Source organism: Galeopterus variegatus, unplaced genomic scaffold, assembly GCF_000696425.1.
Source record: "Galeopterus variegatus unplaced genomic scaffold, G_variegatus-3.0.2 Scaffold307, whole genome shotgun sequence".
Lineage (NCBI taxonomy): Eukaryota > Metazoa > Chordata > Mammalia > Dermoptera > Cynocephalidae > Galeopterus > Galeopterus variegatus.
The window spans coordinates 344132-364024 of NW_007726418.1; the positions used below are offsets into that span (position 1 = coordinate 344132).

Here is a 19893-nt window from a genome sequence, read left to right on the forward strand (position 1 = left end):
ATAAAGGAACCTGGGGATCACCTAAATCCAAAACACTATGTCTCTATCTTTCATAGCCACTCCCCACAGTTCACGTTCTGAAAGACTATGGTTACCGCTGGTTCATTTTCCCATGAGTACACCATTCAGTGCTATCAGAACTCCTGGGCCCAAGCAAAAGGCCAGGGCTGACTTTGTGTAGAGAGATGTCCTCTTTCATTATGCCTGGAAATACTGAGGAAAGCTCAGGGATGCCTTTTCTCCCGGTGTAGACACCAGGCTTGGAACTGTTACTTTGCTGCAAATGACAGCCACATTCCTTAGTTGTTGAACTCCCAGCAAAATGTTATCAGTCTCAACAAAAATGAAATAGGAAAACTACCAAGAACCTTGGGGTATTCTTATCTTTTTTTTTTTTTTTTTGTCCTTTTTGAGACCGGCTGCACCACGCTCTGAGCGCACTGGTCATCCTTATATAGGATCCGAACCCGCGGCGGGAAGCGCTGCTGCGCTCCCAGCGCCACGCTCTCCCGAGGGCGCCACAGGCTTGGCCCGGGTATTCTTAATCAGAGTGCAGCATTTCACTCCGGCTTGAAAGCTGGGGAACATTCATTCCTTCCAGACAAAGGGCTTGTAAAAAAACCCAGAGGTGTCTGAGAGAACCTTTCTCTGGGAAAGACTGACACAGTATGCTCAGGTTTAAATAAAGAATTTCTATTTTTAGGACTTGAAAAAAAATTCAGTGCATCTTCAGCACTATCTACTGCATTCCTTAGTGGTTCCATAGGGAAAAGGACCTGGGCCACTTAAAAAATGCCCTGGAAGATGGAGTATTACCAACACTTGAAAGATATTTCCAGAGTCCCAGTCTCCCTCCTCCTAGAGGGAGGACCAGAACTGCAGCACTGTCTCCCAAGGGATTTATCCTGAGGGCCTGATCCTTCCAAATTGCTCTAGTCATTTAACACAGTCACATTTCTTTCACACTGTAAATGAGGGAAAAAAAAAAAAAAAAAAAAGCCTGTGGTAAACTAGATCTAGAAACAGCATTTTTTTTTTAAATTTAGGATTTCAGCCTTGCCTCCACAGCATAAATAGCAGAGTAGAGGCAAGTCAAAGTCGACTGACTTAGAAAAGGCCACAGTTCTCCAGTTAAGCATCTGAGGGATGACCTTTCTCAGCTCTCGTCACTGAACGCCAGAGGTGAGAGCTCCTCGTGGCAATGCACCAGCATTGTGTGTGTGGAGGTTTTCAGCAATCTCCTCTGGCTTGACTACTGTGCTTTCTGCTGGGTGGGCACAGGAAAATGGGTCTGCCCCAAACCCCTGACTCCAGAAGCAAATTCCAAAGACTTGATGACTTTTTCTGTATCAACGGAGAGCCCATCAACACATAGGAATTGATTCAGGCTGCAGAAAGCCAAAGGAGAGAGGCCTGGTGGGGCAAGCGTGTTCTAGACAGGGGCCATAAATGTCCTTTAAAAACAACAAAATAAGAAAAACCAAACACTTCATTCAAGAGTGGCGGGAGCAATGAAACAAACACTCAACCAGAGAAAACTCAAGTAGACTGTAGACAATCTGTGCTCCCCTGAGGCTAACATCGTGAGAGAGAACTATATCAGAACAGGTTTTGGAAAAATTTTATTGCATTTTGTTTCCATGTGGAAGCACTGACAGAATTGAAAAGAGGCAGCATGTTCCACTTACTCTTCTGAAAAATCACATGGCTAGATTCACTTTCTCCCTTCCCAGCACTGGATTTGATAAACCTCATCCCCACCCTCACCCCAAGCAAAAGCTAAAAAAAGGAGGTTTGTGGCAATCGCTTAAAAAAAAACAAACACAAGTGTAAGAAGTCACAGATGGTCAATATTCAGATGGCGGTGTTTGTGTCTGAAGGGCACTCCCTACCTCCTCACCTCTCCCCACTCCCTTCAGCCCTCCCTCAAATGAGACAACACTGCTGTGCCTCCCAAGTGGAGAAGCTATTTGGCCTTAGTGCTGCAGGCTCAGAGATTCCAGTGAATGGGATGGCCATCTGTCAGCTGTAAAAAAGTTGGGGGCTGTAATGTCACCCCAGCATCATGGTCAGCCCTGTGCCAGGAAAACAGCCTCCCAGGTTAAAATACAGATAAGACACGGTACGTGCACATTTATGCGTCAATATCAGAACGTGAACCCACTTTAGAGATTTACAAAATGAGGAGGGGTTGGTCGCGGGGCACTGGTGCCTGTTTCACTCAGAATTAACACTGCTTAAGTGACATCTTGCTAGGGAAGGGAGGGACGTAGGATGGTGCGAGAGGAAGTGGATGTAACACAGAAAAATGTAGCTTGCCTGAAACTGTAATTCTTGATTGTATAAGGCATTTTGAACTGAAAAACATCTTTCCTTCACAGTCTTCCAAATAATCACAGGGAACATAATTGCGGATTCAGAATACAAATAAGATCCCTTTCATCTTTCTCCCTAGACCCCCAAAAGTCATTCTATATCCCTAAGCTCATAAAATACAAGGCAGGCAATTGATTTTGTGAATTAGGAGGCAAACCATGTCCATTTGGGAGATGAGGCTGTTGTGCCAAGGGCCCTTCCGAAGGTTCCGGCCCTGATCCTGCCCCTCCCAGGCCTCAAGGGGTAAGTATCCGACTTCAGTGAGGTTTTAAGTCCCATGGGGCACCTGCCACTGCTTCCTGGGCAGTGGGATGTCAGGGCCCTCCTGGCTTTCCTACGCATCCCCAACCAGGTGTCCGGACTGGTCCATCCACGCACAGCGTCACATCTCACTCAGTTAGTAGAGGTGGGCACGGCCTGGAGACAGCACCCTCCACATTAGTCATGCCAGACAGACAGCAGAGAGGAAACCAGAGGCCAGAGAAGTGATTTTAAAAGGAAAAAATGAGCAGCTTTGGTCACCAAAAAACTGAAAGGATGATTTAAAAAAAATAAAACATGGGGGCTTTTTTTTTTCTCTGCAATGCTCAGCCATTTCATTTGAGACATAAAAAAAGTTTTAGGAGGAGTAGTTTGCTTTTTCGGTTTCAACATTCATGAGAACGGATCGGACGGTAGTGCTGTGATGTGGTTTGTGTCTGAGCGGCAATGCTGGTCAGGGGTCCTCAGACCACGTACTGGTACGGGTCTGCCTTCCCCTGGTCTGGCGTGGCAAAGGGGCTGGCCCAGCCTAGAGAGAAGGGGTGGCCAAAAACGGCTTTCATGTTCATCCATTTTGTTTTTTTAGCCCATCTTCTCTCTTCCTTTTTCAATTGTTCTATTCCCTGAAAACAAGAACAATCACACTTTCAGTCAAGCACTTTACTGCTGTGGTTTTTGCGGTGACTGGAGTAAATGCTTCCTTTGTAAAGCAGTAAAACTATCTATATAACACAGTTTTCTTCTCTTTCTTTCATAAAAAGTTTTACTAAGAAAGAATCTTACTTTTTTGGTGAGCACACATGTACAGCTCCCTCCGAGAAGGGAGGCACACGCGAGTAGAGTCGGCGGGTGCCTGAGCCACCGTCCCTGACCACGCGAGCCCCGAGCTCCGTTAGGCTCCCCGGCTGCACACAGGCGCTGCCGAGCAGCCTCGTGGCGGGCGGCGGGCGGGCGGGCTGTGAGGGCGCTGGCCTGAGCAGCCTTGGGGCTCGCCACCGTGATAACCAACAATGGCTGTTCGCTTGCAATAGGTTCATGGGAAGTTTGAAGCTACTACGACCACTTTGCAGACAAAAAAAAAGGAACGAATCAAACGACTGCTCTGGCGCTGTGTGTGTCACCAGCCTGCGGGGTCAAGAAGCACCTGCTCAGCGGGGCTGGCGAGACACAACCCACGAAGGTGGGACAGGAGTGAGAGCCCATGGGTGAGAGGAGAAGCCACCACAGAGGAGAAAGGAGAAGGGATTAGTACAGGTTAGAGCGGCAGCAGGGCCAGGCCGGTCAGCCTCCATCATGGCGAAGTCTTCCTAGAGCTGCTGTGGGGAGAAGTGTGGTGGGGGCCAGTGCAGCCGTTGTCACAGAGCCTGCGCCCCTTCCCCCGCCAAGTCTCACAGGAAAAAAGGGGGCTGGGGAGATGCTGTGTCCTCTGTTCCCCTTCTCCAGGTGGGGCAGGCCAGCTGCCGGAGGGACAGGAGAGAACAGCCGGGCAGGAGCCGGGCGAGGGGTCTGTCTGCTGTGGTCTCTGGTGAGACGGGGGCCGGGGGACAGCCCAGTCTGTCTTTCTGCACAGCCTAGAGACCTGGGAAGGATCTAGGTAAGGGAAAGACACCCTTCCCCACGGGCTGCAGGGCCCCTCTTTCCTTTCCAACACAATTCCCTTCAGGAATGGCCTTGACAGGAAGAAGGGCTAGGACGAGGGCTGTGAGAGTTTTCCTTCTGGCTCCCCCAGACCATGGCCTGTGTGGCCGGGCAGCATCCCAACAGTGGGCAGGGCCTGACAGAGTCACCTTTGGGTTCCCTGCAGGTCTTACACAGAGAAGTTGGTCACGTTTACTGCTTGGATACATGGCTGGATCTACACCATTGATTACTATTTTTACAGAATCTTTTTCAGTGACATTTCTTGTAAGAGAAAAATCGCTGCTGGAAAGCCCCCGACCGCTAAACCGTCGGGAGCCCGCACGATGCAGATGACAGTGCTGTGGCAGCAGGTGGCGTGGGCCTCCTCTCCTCTGCACGCTGCTCTTCTACGCCCACAGCACAGGGAGCCCGGCTGAGGACGCTGGCTTTCTGTGAGCTTCTGCCTGATGCTGACTACCCAACAGGGCCAAAGCTCCCATCCAGAGCCCTAGACTCCTGTTGAGAGCTGCCACATGAGGGGCCAGGAGTAGTACAAGGACAATGTCATGATCTCATGACTCTGCTCCTCACACCCAGAGCTAAATGCGACCCCTTCTTCCTGGAGCCCTTATCTGGACCCCAAAGCCAAAAAAAAGGAAGAAATGTCCACATCATAGCTATGGACTGACCACCTTGAGGCTTTGGGACACCTTAGGAAGGTCAGGAGGTAGCAGCAGTGGCACCAGGGGAGTGGGCTCCAATCTGGCCAGCAATTTCAAAGCTCCCAGAGAAGGAGCTGTGGGTAGGACAGGAGGTAGTGGTGGGGAATGGGGAGAAGGCAATGGACAAGGACCAGAGCTGGGCCAAGCAGAGATGACCTAGATCCCAGGCAAGAGCTTGTTGCCCTGTGGGGCTAAAGGCACATCTGTCTCCTGACTCTGCCCTCAAGACCTAGTCATGGAGTCACCTCCTCTGGAAAGCTGACCCTGCCAGTCCTAGCTGGCTTAGGGTACCCTTTGTCAATCAAGCCTGTGACATCCAGATGGGAAGGGTGTCCTAGCGCATGGCAGAGTGCCCAGCACAACACAGTGTATAAGAAAGAACCATCAAGGGGGTGAAGGAATGGTGGTAAAGGCAACCATTGAGCTAAGGCTGCTGTGCCTGCCATAAGGCTGGAGGACTTGCGTGTGCATAAAGAAGACGTACATGTCACTGCAAATGAAGGACCTGGGCCCTGCACACCAGAGGCCTGGCCACTGGGATCTCAGGTTGGGCCAGTGAGCAGCCCTCCCAGCAACACCTGCCCTGGCTGCTCCCCCAACCCCAGATGCAGAAGTGGAGGTTGGGGCCTCCTGCTTACCGTCTCATCTGTGCAGATGGAGTGCACCTGGGTCCCAAACATCACGGATGTGAAAATGAGGAAGAGCAGCCCCTCGAAGCACAGCAGGATGAGAAGGATCACCGTGGTGGGGGGAGAGAAGGAGCTACACTCTGAAAGAGAAGGAACGTGTGGGGCCTGGGGCTGCCATCCACTACCTGCTGCCAAGGCTCACTGTCCCACCCGGGCTCCCATTGTGCCTCAGCTCACAGGACTTAGTTCCTCCTGGGTGCCACAGGCCTCAGCAGGGACCACCCTGCCCCACACCTGGCTACCTCTTACTCCCTCAGGTAAGCCCTCCTCAACAGGCCAGGCCCAGCTTCACTAACAAGAATCATGCCTTGTTCACAGTCCCCAGGGCCAAGCACAGTGCCTGGCACATGGAAGGACCTGACAAGGACTCTGAACTGAGGCATGAAGCCCTGATGACAGCACAGGAGACCCTACTCTCCTCAGAAAGCACAATGCCAGTGCACAGGTGGAGAGGCCTGTCCAGTCCTGACTTGGCCAAGAGTTTTCTGGGCATACCTGTACAAACTGTCACCCCTCCCTGTGCCTCCACCAGCTCTCATCTGAGACGAAAGGGCAGGTCTGCAGAATCACTTGGTGGCTTTGGGATGTGAAGCTTGGCAGAAGGCAGTTTAACTGCAGGGCTCAGCCCTGATCACGGTACAATGTAAAGTCCCCTCAGGGACATCTGCATCACTGAGACCATCAGTCCTGAAGGCTGGGAGTCAACCAAGGAGACACTGGCCCAGAGTAGGTGCTTTCACTGTCCTGCCACCCCCCAGGAGCCCACCCCGACCTGGGGTGTGACCTGAGGCAGGTCCCTGCCCTCTCCAGGGCTCCACTCCCTCCACTGTACAGCACTGAGGTTTGATTAGAGGTATGGTGTGTTTTAGCAGCAGAATCCTTTGTCTGAACAAAGTCTAAATCAGAAACCCAGTGCACTGAACGGAAAAGCACTGGTACTGTGGAGCTGGTGGGGATGAGTAGGGAGGGAGCCCTGGGGAGATGTGGAGCTCCCCTGGGAAGAACGCGGCCCAGCCAACAGCACTGGCAGTGCAGTCCAGGCCCCTCGGTTGGCCTCATTACCCAGGGACTGGCCCATGAGTGCAACTGCCTTGCTGTTCAAGCCTGGATTGTGGTTTGTTTCTCATTGCTCCACTGCTCAGGCCTGTTTCCCTGGCTGGACAGGTTGGACCTTGGAGGGCAAGGTCCTTCAAGCCTTCACTGGCTTTGGGAATTCAGGGAGTGAGTGCCCCTCTGAGCTCTCCTGTCGGGTCCCTCATAGGAATGTCAAGAAGGGCAAGGGTGTCAAATGTGGGAATGAGTTTGGATAGATACCAAGCACTGTATGGGTGGTAGGGTAAGGACACCTCATCTGAAATGCCATTATCCCCTCAGGTTTCCCTGGGAACTTTTGCCTCAGGATGATTTCTCTTCTTTGTTCCTTGCTGGGCAGGGCTTGGCTGGGGTGGCCCACCTGCCTGATGGGTTGGTCCCAGGTGGCCACAAGTATGGCAGCTGCCTACCTGGCCTTGGGCTGGGCTGAGCAGTGTGTTGGGAAGAACTAGGGTTCTGGAATCTGGCACCAGCTCCTGATCATGAGCTCTAACTACGATGCCCTCACTAATATTCTGTTCTGGCCCATGTCTTCCCTATTCCTTGCACTAGGTAATTAGCTATTTCTTTCCATACGTGCTTGATATCTGCCTCTCCCACTATACTTCAAGCTCCAGGAGGACAAGGTCTTTGTTTTGCTCACTGCTGTACAACCTGCCTTGGAAGAATGCCTGACAACAAAAGAATCTGGACAGGAGGTCGGGGTTTTCTGAGACTTTGTTTTCCCTTCTGTCCAGGGGAATGATCAAGAATTTATGATAGAACAACTCCATAGCTCGCTTCGGCCTGGCACCAGCACGTGGGCGTGCTCACCGGAAGGATGCACCTTGTCCCTCCCTACCCACCTCAGCTGCCCTGGAGCTAGATGCAGAGCCCGGCACTTGCATGCATACTTCCCCTGCCGGGCTGGGCCCAGGAATTACAAATGGAGTTTGGAGAGGCAGGACCCAGATCCAGATAATGGGGAATTAGCTCCCTAACCTCCTTTAAACATCAACTCAAAGCACCCTCTTCCTAGAGGACAGCTCTGTCCCCCCTACACAAGCTCGTGTGGCCCAACAGCTCTACCAGGGCTGAGCAGTGATGGCATTAACTGTCACATACAGTTAGTCAGCTCTCAGGCCTGCACTTTGGGGACTGTCGTGGGCTTTCCCAGCCTACCTGCCACAGGAAATGGGTGCCTCAAGCCCACTCCATCAGGAATCTTGACCAAAGACAATCAAGAGCTTGGCTGGGAGGACTCTGGGGACTGAAGTCAGCCAGACGGGGCTGGAAAACCTTGTTCCAGACCTAGGCTTGAACTGCAGGCCCTCTTAGCTGAGTGATCCTGGACACTTAACCTCTGTGAGCCTCAGCTTTTGTCTTCTACAAAGTGCAGAGCATCTCAGTTACCCTGTAGGATTGTTACAAGATTGAAACAAGGCACTACTCAAAAAGCCATGCCTGGCTGCCAGGAGGCATTAATAAGACGGTCCCAGCTGGAACCATTCCAAAGACAGACATTTTGCCTCACTGCCAGTCTGTATCACTCCTGTCACTGCTCGAGTCCGTCAACCTGATGACAGGTGGGAGGTATTTGTGATGATAAAATGTCCATGTTGGACTTCCCTAGCTAGTTGCTAGGGCCACATCTGGAGTTGCTCTGGGTCCGCAGGGCCTAGCAGAGTGCATGTACTTTCAGAATGTTCACCAACTGATCAGAAACTTGCTGGCGACCCACCCAGCTGTGCAGAATGGTGAGATCTGCAGACAGCCGCTCACCCCTACCCTTCTCTCCTCTCCCTACTATAACTAGCTTGACCCCCCTCTCTCTGGCTTATTCTTAAGTCCAGAAAATGCGTAAGTCAGCATGTGCAGGAAGAGCCAAAGTTCTAAAGATGGTGAAAGGAAAAGGGGGACCCATCAAGGGGAAAACCGAAGAAATATGATATTCATTGCTCAAGATGTCTGTCTCATGGATCAGGAGTGTGAAAGATCTAGCCCAGCAGGTGGCCTCTTATTTCTTTTCCTCCAGCATCTGTTGCTTTCCTTTAGAATTTGTGCAATCTTTTGGTTGGAGTTCCTTCCTCAGCATTTGCATATGTAAATGAGATACTTCTAAAGCTGGAAGAATTTGTCTATAATCTCAATGCAAATTGGTGATCATCAATACAAGCAGTTAAAAAACCACCATCACAAAAAAACAAAGTAACAAACAAAATTCTGTGTCTTAGCTAGAAAGTTAAAAATGGATCCCTACAAGATGGGAAATAAAATGACCTTTGACTAAAGTGCCTTGTTTAAAGACACAGAAACGACAGTTCTCTCCTAGCTCGGCTCCCACTCGCTGGAACTTGCCTCTGTGCTTGCTTGGGGCCTGTATGCTCCCTGGTCATGCTCAGTCCAGCGGGTCTGTCCAACTCACTACTTTACCTGTGGAACTTACTTTAAGGGGCTGCTGTTTTTCATGGAGAGAGATTCGGGCCTCTGCCATTCTTTCCCTGTTCAGTACATAGGCTTGCAAGAGATCTAACAAAATGAGGTTGGCCCCTAGCACCATGAGGAAACAAGGAGCCCAGCCTGTTCTCCCCACCCACTCAGGTCACGTGCCCACCCTGGAGCAGGGAGGGAAGCCCTGGCACATACTCACTTGTCCAGTCTTCTTCAAAGCAATGCAGGAAGTGGAATCCCACCATGATGAGGGCGTGCAAGGAAATGAGAGCTATGTACATCTGAAACAGGAAAGCAGTGCAGATGCCATTGCTGTGAGAATCTTCTGACTGCAGGCTCCCAGGACAGGGGCACTCAGAACCTGCCACTTGGAAACACTATGCTAGGCTGAGGCCTGACCAGGAGGGGCCAGAGAAGCATTTGGCGATTCCCCCACAGGCCCCCCTGTCCACAGCCTGGGGTCTGAGGGGAGTAGCCGCTGTCTGGGAGTGTGTGGAACCAGAACAGTAATAACGCCCGTCACCAGGCTTGACCTGGGCTCTAGGCCTGCTGCTTCTCCTCACGTGAAAGGTCAGGGTGCTGACTGCTGACAGCCCTCCAGTCCTCACACTAAATATGCTCCACCTACCTGTAGCTCAGGTTTTGAAGTCATCACCCAAACTGCCTTCTTTAGCTACTTAGGTCCAACACTTGGGATGGGAGCCCAGAAGACAGATCTTGCTTACAGCTAATCAACTTGAATCAATTTCTAAATGCTCAAGTGAAGCATTTCTAAATGCTTAGGAACAGGCACTTGTTGAGTCAGAGATCTTTGGCAGGAAGGCAGAGGTCTATGTGACCAGGCTGTATTCTGAACAGCAGCAAAGAACACTGTAAGTGCTGAGAATTTTCAAAGGAACAAAGTGCTCCATCGCTTCATGGAGGGTGGGGCAGAATTCAGAAGGTAACTTACTGTAAACAGGACGAAGTACTTCTGGTTGTTTTCGCCAACACAGTTGTTGACCCAGGGACAGTGGTGGTCCATCTTGCGAATGCACCGCTTACAAACACTGAAACAGCCCACAAGTCAGACCTTCACGGGTGTCCTCCAGATATTGGCAGGGCCCCCCGAGGGGAACACAGAACCCATGGCTCCAGCTCCACTCCCGTGAAATGGCTTCCTCGGGAACTGCAGGAGTTTTGTTGGGTGCATGTTGTGAGGGGCTTGGAAGGCAGAGTCAGGAACCCCAGGGTCAGGGTCATTCCAAACAGCAGGAAGAGTCATTCATGTCCAAGGCCTGTTACGTTGTTTAACATATGAACAGGTTGGAGCTCACAGCTGACGTGGCTGAGAAAGAGGCTGGCTCTCCTGAACTAACAGGAAGCTTAGGATTTGGTTTACTGAGAGGGCAGAATGAAGAAGTAGTTTGGAAACTTGACAGAGTAGGACGGGATACAGAGAACAGCTATTCCTTATTTTCCCAAAAGACCAAAAAACCAGGTGCCGTAGGAAGTTCCAGAAGCAGTACCATGTGCTACCAGGGAGGGCATGGTGCCTCCACCCCGGAGGGACAAAGGATGCAAGAGAGGGTTATTTCAAGGGCAGGGTCAAGGACAGCAGGGAGCCCAGCTCTGAGATCCTTTCAGCTCTAAGATAACACCCACTAACTCTAAAAGGCAGAAAAGTCATGTGCGCTTAACTATTGACCAGATCCTCTAATTAATTTGCATATTTCTAACTTGTTATTGGGGTAATTTTTGGGTGGGCTGAGACTGTTTCAAACTTATTTGATAGCAAACACCATCCCCTCTCCTGCTTTGGACAATACAAAGTGATAATACAAGAGTGCAAGACCTTCCCAAAGCTCAAGTTTAGAAAGACTCACTTGCCACTAGATGGGCTCATCAAAAATTGTTCTTTTTTTCAACTCATTAAAATAGGCTCCTAACATTTATCTTGGGGGTATTACTTGTTCAAAACAGCTTGAAATCCTGTAAATACAAGCTTAGAAATAATATAATTAGATTTTCCTTTTTTAAAGTTCTTCTCCATCAGTTTCCCTAACTAACTCTACCTCGGGTTCCTGTTAAAGCACATAGCAGGCAGTGCAGGTAGAGCCTGGGGGAAGGTGGGAAAGCGCAGGAGCAGTTGTCCTGGGCATGGAGGTGAGCTGTTTCCTGGTCTCTGGGGCCCCAAGCACAGACCTCTCCATGGAGGGACTCCCTCACACCCCAAGGAGGAGGTGTGTGCTTTTCTAAGCTGGAAAGGGTCTTGGTGATAAGGCAGACCTGGATTTGCTGAGCTACTTGGTCAAACTGGCTAAACTCTGAGCCTCAGGTTTCCCGTCTGTATGAAATAAGTGTTGGCACAAGGAACACATGAGAACAGACACTGGGCCTGGTCAGACCAGCGGCCTCATACCGCCCTTGCTCTTCTCCACAACCTCAGAGGCCTCGCTAACACAGGCAGGTTGGGAATGGGCATATCTCAGAGATGTTGGCCTGGCTCTAGACTCTCCCTTGGGGCCAAGGTAACAAAAGAAGGCATGAAAGGGACACACCAGGTAACAAAGAGAAAGCCAGGTGCCAGCAGCTCCACCACCCAGCCTCTCTGTTTTTCTCTCTCTGTTACCAATTTTAAGAATACCTATGAATATTTATGTGAATATATATATATATATATATAAAAAAAATATATATGTTTTAATTGGTAACACTTGTTCTTAGTACACAATGTTAAAAAGTACCAACAAGTGGACGGTGAAGAGTGAGCTGCCCCTGTACCCTAGGCCTTGCCATCAGGCTGCCCACCCCTCCATGCAGTCGCCCCCTGCAGCTCGTTTCCTTCCAAGACAGTCAGCTATGGGGTCTCTTAATCTCCTTCCCATCTAAGGGACAAACTCCTGAGGGTAACCGCCTCTCTGTTCCAGGCTCCTGAGCAGTTTCTCTTCATCCACACTTATTTTTGAAAGCGTTTTCAAGTGGGTGCTCTTGAGGTGGCGTTGGCTCAATGGCAGAGAGGTGCCAAGTGGCCTGACATCCTCTGAAACTGCCAGGAGTTTAAACAAGCTCTCACAGCAAAGCCGTCCTTCGCTCTCCTCCCAGCCTCTCGGAAGAGATAAGGCATGAACCACACAGCCTGTTGGGAAACCCAGCTTCCTAAGTCTTGCTGGGCAGCAGAATCAGACAAATACACATCCTCCAGAGAGCAGGAAAGGTGAGTACAGTTTGCGAGGGCTGCAAAAGCTGGTTCAAAACGCTGGCCCCTGAATTTCCTGTTTTCAAAACTATGAAGTGCTAAGACAGCCCTTCTTCGCTCCCCAGGCCCGGTGGTTGGAGACACTGCTGAAGGCCGCCAGTGCACAGAAGGCTCTGCCTGCACGGCACTGGGGCTGGGCCTGCAGCCACCATGCGCAAGGCCTGGAGGTGAGTCCTGCAGCGGGGCAGCGAAGGCCGTGCCACACCCCTACAGAGTTTCACCTCAGGCACCATCCATCATGGGGAGAAAGACAAAATGTGGGCCTCCTGCCATGACCCCTACCACCCCTCAGGGACGAATCACCTCAGAGCCAGCCCTCTTCCCAGCCCTTGCCACACCCACGGTAGGCAGGGAGCTCAGTGGTGTCCCCTTCCTGACACAGCAGGGAGGCTCACAGTCTGCACTAACGGGAGCCTGCCCTGCCTTGGCTGTGGATGGCCCCAATGCCCAAAGGCCCTTTCTCCATCATTTCCACTGGGTGAAAGCCACCCTATCCTCCAAGACTTCCTCCTTGCTTGCTCTTTCCCTGATGTGTCCCACAGCGCTCTCCTCACAGTCCTTTCTAACACTGATTCCAGTGTCCAGTGTGAGCTGCTGAGCTCCTGGGGCATGGGGACCGAGTGCACGCAACACAGTCACGGAACAGGCCAAAGTCACTGAACAGGCCAAATGCCTTACAAGGGGGTATGTTTTGTGTTTACCAGGCCCCTTCTATGTTTCTAAATTACCATTTCTGAAGAAGGCAGATGCTTCTACTCCCCTCCTCCTCCAGGTTCCCTGTCATTTTTCAGTCCCCAAAGCCTGGAAGAACCCAACAAGCTCACTGGCTCAGATGCTCTGAGTATCTCTTGGGCTTATGAGTTCCCTCTCCAGGAAGCTATGAGGACCCTTCCTTGGTACTCATCCTAAAGGAGGTGGCTGAGGCTCTCTTGCCCATTCTGGGTGATGGTCCAGCATGGAAACATAGCCATGTCCTATTCCCAAACTGTATCATGGTGGACAAGTGTGCCTGCCCTGCCTGGATAGGAGGTCCCTGGGGTTAGGGCCATGTCTAATCCACCACTATAAGCCCAGAGCCAAGCTACTCTTAGCTGAACAAAGGCTCTGACACTATAGATAGGGAAAGAGCAAGCCTGGGAAACGAGCTCAACCCTGGCAGACAGGGATGCCCAGTAGAAAAAAATAAAAGGAAGTCAGCAAGAAGGTATTAAGTGGGCTATAGCCTCACCTATAGGTTTTCATTCCATACCTCATTAGCTATAACTAAAATTATAAGCAGAAAAGACGTCTACATTACATCCTAGCTCCAGCTCAGAAACGATTCTGGGAAAGACAGTGCAGTGTAGTGAAAAGAACAAGGGAGCTGAAGGCAGATCCTCACTTTGGGCTCTGGGCAGAGAAACTTAGGTTCTCCAAATCAGCCTCAGCAGAATTACACTGATCTCTCAGGGCCACTGTGAGTAACGGATAATGTATGTACAGTGCTTTAAAAACAATACTAGTGCTATATAAATTTTATCAGTACCCATAACGATGAGAAAGACAAAACAAAAAGAATCTGGCAGGGGTGCTAAGGAGCCCATGACTGCCTCTGCCACAGTGTGTTTGTGAAGTGGGGAGGGGGGGGTGCATGTGAGGCCTTGCCAAAGTCAGAGGTCTCTACCTCCTCACACAAAAAGAACCTGAAGCACAGGCCTAATGCCTTGGCTGCCACATTTGCATAAACGACTCCTCCCACAGGATTTCCACTGCTTCCATGGTCCTCATGAACAGGTGATTTGACTCCAGGATGATAATAGCCTGGATTCCCGAGTACCTCTTCTAGGAGAGAAAGACCCACCCACATACCACAGGGCTGGAAGGAATAGCTACAGGTCCAACATTTGGGTGTATCTGTAGTACCCACCAGAGCTCAGGAAACAGAGACGGTCTTGAATGCTACAGGCTCTGCTGGGAAGAGAAACCACATGTGTGTGCACAGGCACTGTCACCTGAGTGGGCAAGACCGACATCGACTTCTTCTAACCAAGCAGCAGCCTGGGAGCTTGACCAACCACAAACACACCCAGTCTGTCTCGTGTGTCAGGGATTCTACTTATCCAAAATCGTGGGTCTCCAGACGGCCTGGGCCACCACATGCCATCACAAAGGAGCAATTGTCACACATACCCTGAGGTGGAAACAGGCAGCTAACAGGCATCCTCACTTGAATTCATCTCGACCAACCACAAACACACCCAGTCTGTCTCATGTGTCAGGGATTCTACTTATCCAAAATCGTGGGTCTCCAGACGGCCTGGGCCACCACATGCCATCACAAAGGAGCAGTTGTCACACATACCCTGAGGTGGAAACAGGCAGCTAACAGGCATCCTCACTTGAATTCATCTGAATCAGCAGCTCTTGCTTTGCGCGAGCTGATTTGTTTACTAGCACTCAACAATACCTCCCCTGGATCCTCCTGGGGAGGCAAGTTGGAGGCGGTGAGGAAAATGCCAGGCAGTGGAGGCAGCCGAGCACTCAGGGAGGGAAGAGAAAAGAACCACTGTTGTTGCCCGAAAGTTCTTTCTACAAAGTTAACACCTCCCTGTTTCTGGTCCAGCCTTTATAAACCCATCACATACCCACCTCCTTACACATTCTTTTATTAATAAACAGCTTCCACTTGTTTAGCTAAGTGACTTGTGGTTGTTCATATTTCATCCTTACAACAAGCAAGGGAGGGACAACTTTACCTTTATAAACCCAGCACATACCCACCTCCTTACACATTCTTTTATTAATAAACAGCTTCCACTTGTTGAGCTAAGTGACTTGTGGTTGTTCATATTTCATCCTTACAACAAGCAAGGGAGGGACAACTTTTTTTTACAGAGGAGAAAGCTGAAGCTCAGAGAGATGCAGCACTTGGCCTAAGGGCCCAGAGTGTGGCAGAGACAGCACTGAACTTCCAACACCGACCTCTTCAACTTCAAGGCCAGAGCCTGCTCCACACACTGGGCCACCCCGAGGAAGCACATAAGCAAGCTGAGCCTTTTCATCTGGGCGATGCTTAGAAAACAGCTGGCTCCTGAGCCTGGGGTCAGGGGCAGGAAAAGGCTAGACTGATACCTCCAACGCAGGTACAAGAAGCAAGCCTTGAATTAGATCTCAGAAGCAAGTTGCCCCAGAGACAGACACCCCACGGGAGATAACAATCACCGCAGGCCCCTGCCCCAGCTCCTCGGCTCTCACCCTCAAGCAGGCAACAACTAGTTGGAGAGGTCTGCAGATCTCTCTCTTTTAGAGACAGAAAAAAACATACAAATAATTACATAAAATTGTGTGAGTCATCCCCAAATGGGAGAGTCCAATCTGCACCTGGAGCCAGAACCACCAGGACCCAATCCTGTCTCTAGTACTCATAAGCTGTGCGACCGCGGAGCAGTCCCTTAACCTCTTTGAGCCTTAATTTCCTCAAGGGAGAGTCATCCCTAGAGCAACACCTATCTCCAGAGGTGACCATGAAGATGAAAATATGGTGACTGATGATGAGACAGGGCGGGCTGAAGTGCCTGGGACATGGCAGGTACTGAGGAGCTGCCTGTGGAATCTGAGCTGGGGAGGCTGACTGCTCTGCCAGAGGTGGGCAGTGAGGCCCACACAGAAATGCTGCCTTTCAGCCGCTCAGATCTCTCACACAAGTGTCTCCACAGCCTCAGACTTACGAGATGACCTCCCAGCACCAGGAGCACTTTCATTCCTCCACAACCCCCACACCCCAAAAACATATATACACCAGTCTGACAAGGGGACCCAGTGACATTTTTGTGTCCCTGTAATCTGGCATTTAAAGTTCCTTTGTAATAATAAAGAGCAATTTCAAGCTAGATGTCTTCTCATTAAGAAGATTCAAAACAGCAAAGAAACCTGAAAACAAAAAGGGAAAACTCACCACAGATAAGATGGGGAAATGGCTTTTTTTTGTTGAATTCTATAATTTTCATAACCTCTGGAAGTTTTTTTAAAAGGAAAGCCTTCATTCAGGCGATGCTTTCATTTCAAGTACTAGACATTCACAGAAGCTTTGTCTCATGGTACCCTTGTAATAAAGACATGAAGTAGGAAAATCCAGAATCCTTCAGTTTTACATATATTTAAACAAAGGTGGAGACAGTCAGGGGCCTGCCCACGTCCTAGGTCAGGTGTGGCAGAGCCAAGTCCTGCAACAGATGTCCTGAGCCCAAACCAAATGCCCTTTCCAATCTTGTAAGTTCACAGAGACCAGGAGGGAGACTTACACTGGTCACTCTGTGCCTAGAGCAGGGGACATTCTGAAGTCCTGTTGCTGACTTGGTACCCGTGGGGGGAAATGTGTGCTACTCCAGGGTATGTGTGTGAGGTGGGGGAGGGAGGCAGGGGGCAGGGAGGAGAGAGGAGGTGAGCCCCAGCAAGTGTACCTGCAGTGGTGGGCTCGGTCGGGCTTGATGCTGCAGCATTTGGGACACTTGTAAACCACCTGCCCAGGCTTCAACTGTAAACTCTCGATGAATTCTTTAGTGGCATTTCCTTTGGGCACAGCCCCCTGTAAGAAAGAGGAAAGGCATCAGGGTTGGGCTGGGGGTTCTAACAGTTCTAACATTCTACAGTGGAGATAGTCATTTGAAAGCAGCAACCACATACATGTATGGACAGGACATTTTGATACCAACAACATGTGGACTCTGTGTTCAGAATTATGCCAACATCAAGGAATATTTATTGACAAGGAATTTTCCTGAGGAAATGCCATTAAGCTACATTAATTCCTTGATTAATATTCTACATTGAACAGTTACACTGTTCCTGATTATTTTCTATTTTCATTTTGCTAAAATTATTTTCACTGAATCCATTCTTTTCTATGTAAATATTACAGCAAGGATTTGACTCACTGGTCTACATTAAATTTTCTGGTAACAGCTCCAGCCTTTGCAAGTTTTCATCGGTGAGCATCATATCTAACAGTCCAGTTTTCCCAGGTCAAAAATGTGCAGCTCTACATTTTAGTGGATTCTGTTTAAACTGGGATCAAGTTTTATTTTACTTTTTTACCAGTACTATTGTTATGAAGGATTGGTAATCTGTATTTAGTTCTTAATGAATCCACAAGCAACTGGGAGCTGCTGCCCTCAGGTATTTGACTCACTGTCTACCCTCTGATCTGCTATTCCATCTATGAGTATGCCTGTGAATACTTTGTGTTCTTGTTCTGGCTGTCCACACTTTGGGTGGAGCCAACAGCAGAGCCAAAATGCCATCAGAATCCACGCTGGCTGTGCACCCATGCAAACAGAAGGAAAACGGCAGTGCACAGCCCTAAGCAGGGTCTCCATAACCAACCTTCACCAAGTGCTACGTGGTGCAGAGCCCTGTGCTCCCATGCTCTTTGCTAGGGCTCAGGAATCAAATGAGGTCTCTGCTTCCAGGAGGCTCATCGTCTTTTGGAGGCTGACAAACAATTCTAGTAAAAGGGGTTATATGCTTACATTACAAATGTAGAAGACATTGGTGTTGATGAGGGAGTGCAGAGGAGGCAGCAGCTAACTAAACAGGGGAATCAGAGAAGTTTTAAGGAGTGATTTTTAAGAGTTGTCCTGAGGAATGTGCAGAGGTGGCCAGGTAAACCTGTAGGGATTCCAGCAGAGGGGTAAGGGTAAAGGCAAAGAGGTGAGAGGGAGCATGACATATTTAGGAGATAGTGAGAAAACCAGTATGCTGAGCCCAGGGTATGCAGTGTCAGCAGGGGGCCTGGACCGATGGGCAGGGCCAGCCCATGTAGAGTGTTGAGTGTCAGGCCTAAAAGTTGGGATGGGATTTTTCTTCATAGGCAGCCCAGAGCCATTAGGTAACATCAGTGCTTCAGGAAGAGAACTCAGTTGCCTATGCTAGGTGGAATAGCTGAGAAGAGGGAGAGATTAAAATCCCAGAGACCAATTAGGAGGTTACTGTCTATGGCCCAGTAAGAAAGGACTGAACTATGAAGACGGAGAAGTAGGAAATTCAGAGAGCTAGATCTGCAAAAGTTGTAGGTAACCAATATGATACTGTGGTGGTACAGGGCGTGACAAAAAGGGAGGAGATAAGCTCCAGGAAAAGTTTCCATTTTTAGCAGCGGGTAAATGGTAGTACTCTTAAGCTATTAAGAGAGACAGCATATGGGCCGGCCTGGTGGCACACTCGGTAGAGTGCGGCGCTTGGGAGTGTGGCGGCGCTCCCGCCGAGGGTTCGGATCCCATATAGAGACTGGTCCGCTCTCTGGTTGAGCACGGTGCGGGCGTGACACCGAGGGTTGCGATCCTGTTGCCGGTCGCGGTACGGGCGCGACACCAAGGGTTGCGATCCGTTGCCGGTCATGAAAAAAGACAAAAAAGGAAAAAAAAAAAGAGAGAGCATAGGAGAAGCCAGTTCTGGGTAAGAGCTGACTAGTTCAGTTAGGGTATGCTGAGTCTGAAGAGCCTGAAGGACTCCCAGAAGGAGGTGTCCAGAAAAGTGGCTGGAAGATGGGTCCAAGAAGCAGGAGAGAAGAGTGGTTAGTGGCACAGCACAAGGGCTAAGAGGTTGGCTTGACCTCATGGTCAAGGGTTCGGTACCAGCCAGCTGGCAGAAAAAAAAAAGAGAAAGGCTGGCTTGGCAGTCCACTGGCCCTGTTTTACATTTGTATTTTACAAGTGTGAGTGGTGTGCCTGTTGACAGGTGAGCCTCTCTGTGCCTCTGTTTCCTAATTAGTGAGCCAGGACTCACCTAATTACCAGCGTTACTGTGAAGATTAAACTAGACATAGACAGGCTGGTCAGTTAGCTCAGTTGGTTTAGAGCATGGTGTTGATAACACCAAGGTCCAGGGTTTGATCCATGTACCGGCAAGATGCCAAAAACAAACAACAACAAAAAACTAGACATAGACAACTTACAGAAAGGGCTTAGATGATGTTTATTACAGACAAAATGCTCAGTATATGGTAGTCTGTTTTCTGGGCCCAGCATTGGCAGCAACGCTGCAACTTTAAAAAAATATAGTTGCCTAGACTCTACACAGCATTACTATATAAAAACTTTGGGGGGCAGGGCCCAGACACCCACACTTTTAAAAAGCTCCAGCAAAGTCTGCTACTCTGTAGTCAGGGCTGAGAACTACTATGCTGGACCAGAAGCTCTATGCTTGGGTCTTCCTTGCTCAGCACCAGAGCCCCTGGCCTGGCACACAGCATGAACACACAGCCAAAGGTAAGAGATATAGCAGCTTCCAGCAAAGTGGAGAAAAGAGTAGTGACGGCCAGCAGAATAAAAAGAAAGGAGCCAAGGATGCCACCCTGGGAACTTTGCCTGCTTGGCCTGGCTCCCAAACAAGAACCACGGCTGATATCAGGTCAAGTCACAGCTATGGGATGGGACTGGGGCCCTCACCCCCCGACCCTAGGGCCCCCACCCCCCCACCCTAGGGCCCC

The 19893-nt window shown here is 50.0% G+C and overlaps 1 protein-coding gene across 2 annotated transcripts in view; it reads right to left on the minus strand.

Moving 5' to 3' along the window:
* Positions 1-1604: 1604 nt before the first annotated feature.
* ZDHHC3 (zinc finger, DHHC-type containing 3) overlaps positions 1605-19893 on the minus strand; it is a 55588-nt gene continuing 37299 nt past the window's right edge. The window contains exons 3-8 of one of the 2 annotated variants that reach the window (XM_008567282.1): positions 16868-16992; positions 10143-10239; positions 9390-9471; positions 9173-9256; positions 5618-5748; positions 1605-3260 (exon numbers count right to left, since the gene is read on the minus strand). In XM_008567282.1, the coding sequence (XP_008565504.1) occupies positions 3102-3260; positions 5618-5748; positions 9173-9256; positions 9390-9471; positions 10143-10239; positions 16868-16992 (678 nt within the window). In that variant the 3' untranslated portion in view covers positions 1605-3101. The remainder of the gene's footprint in view (positions 3261-5617; positions 5749-9172; positions 9257-9389; positions 9472-10142; positions 10240-16867; positions 16993-19893) is intronic. The other variant, XM_008567281.1, reaches the window with a different exon arrangement.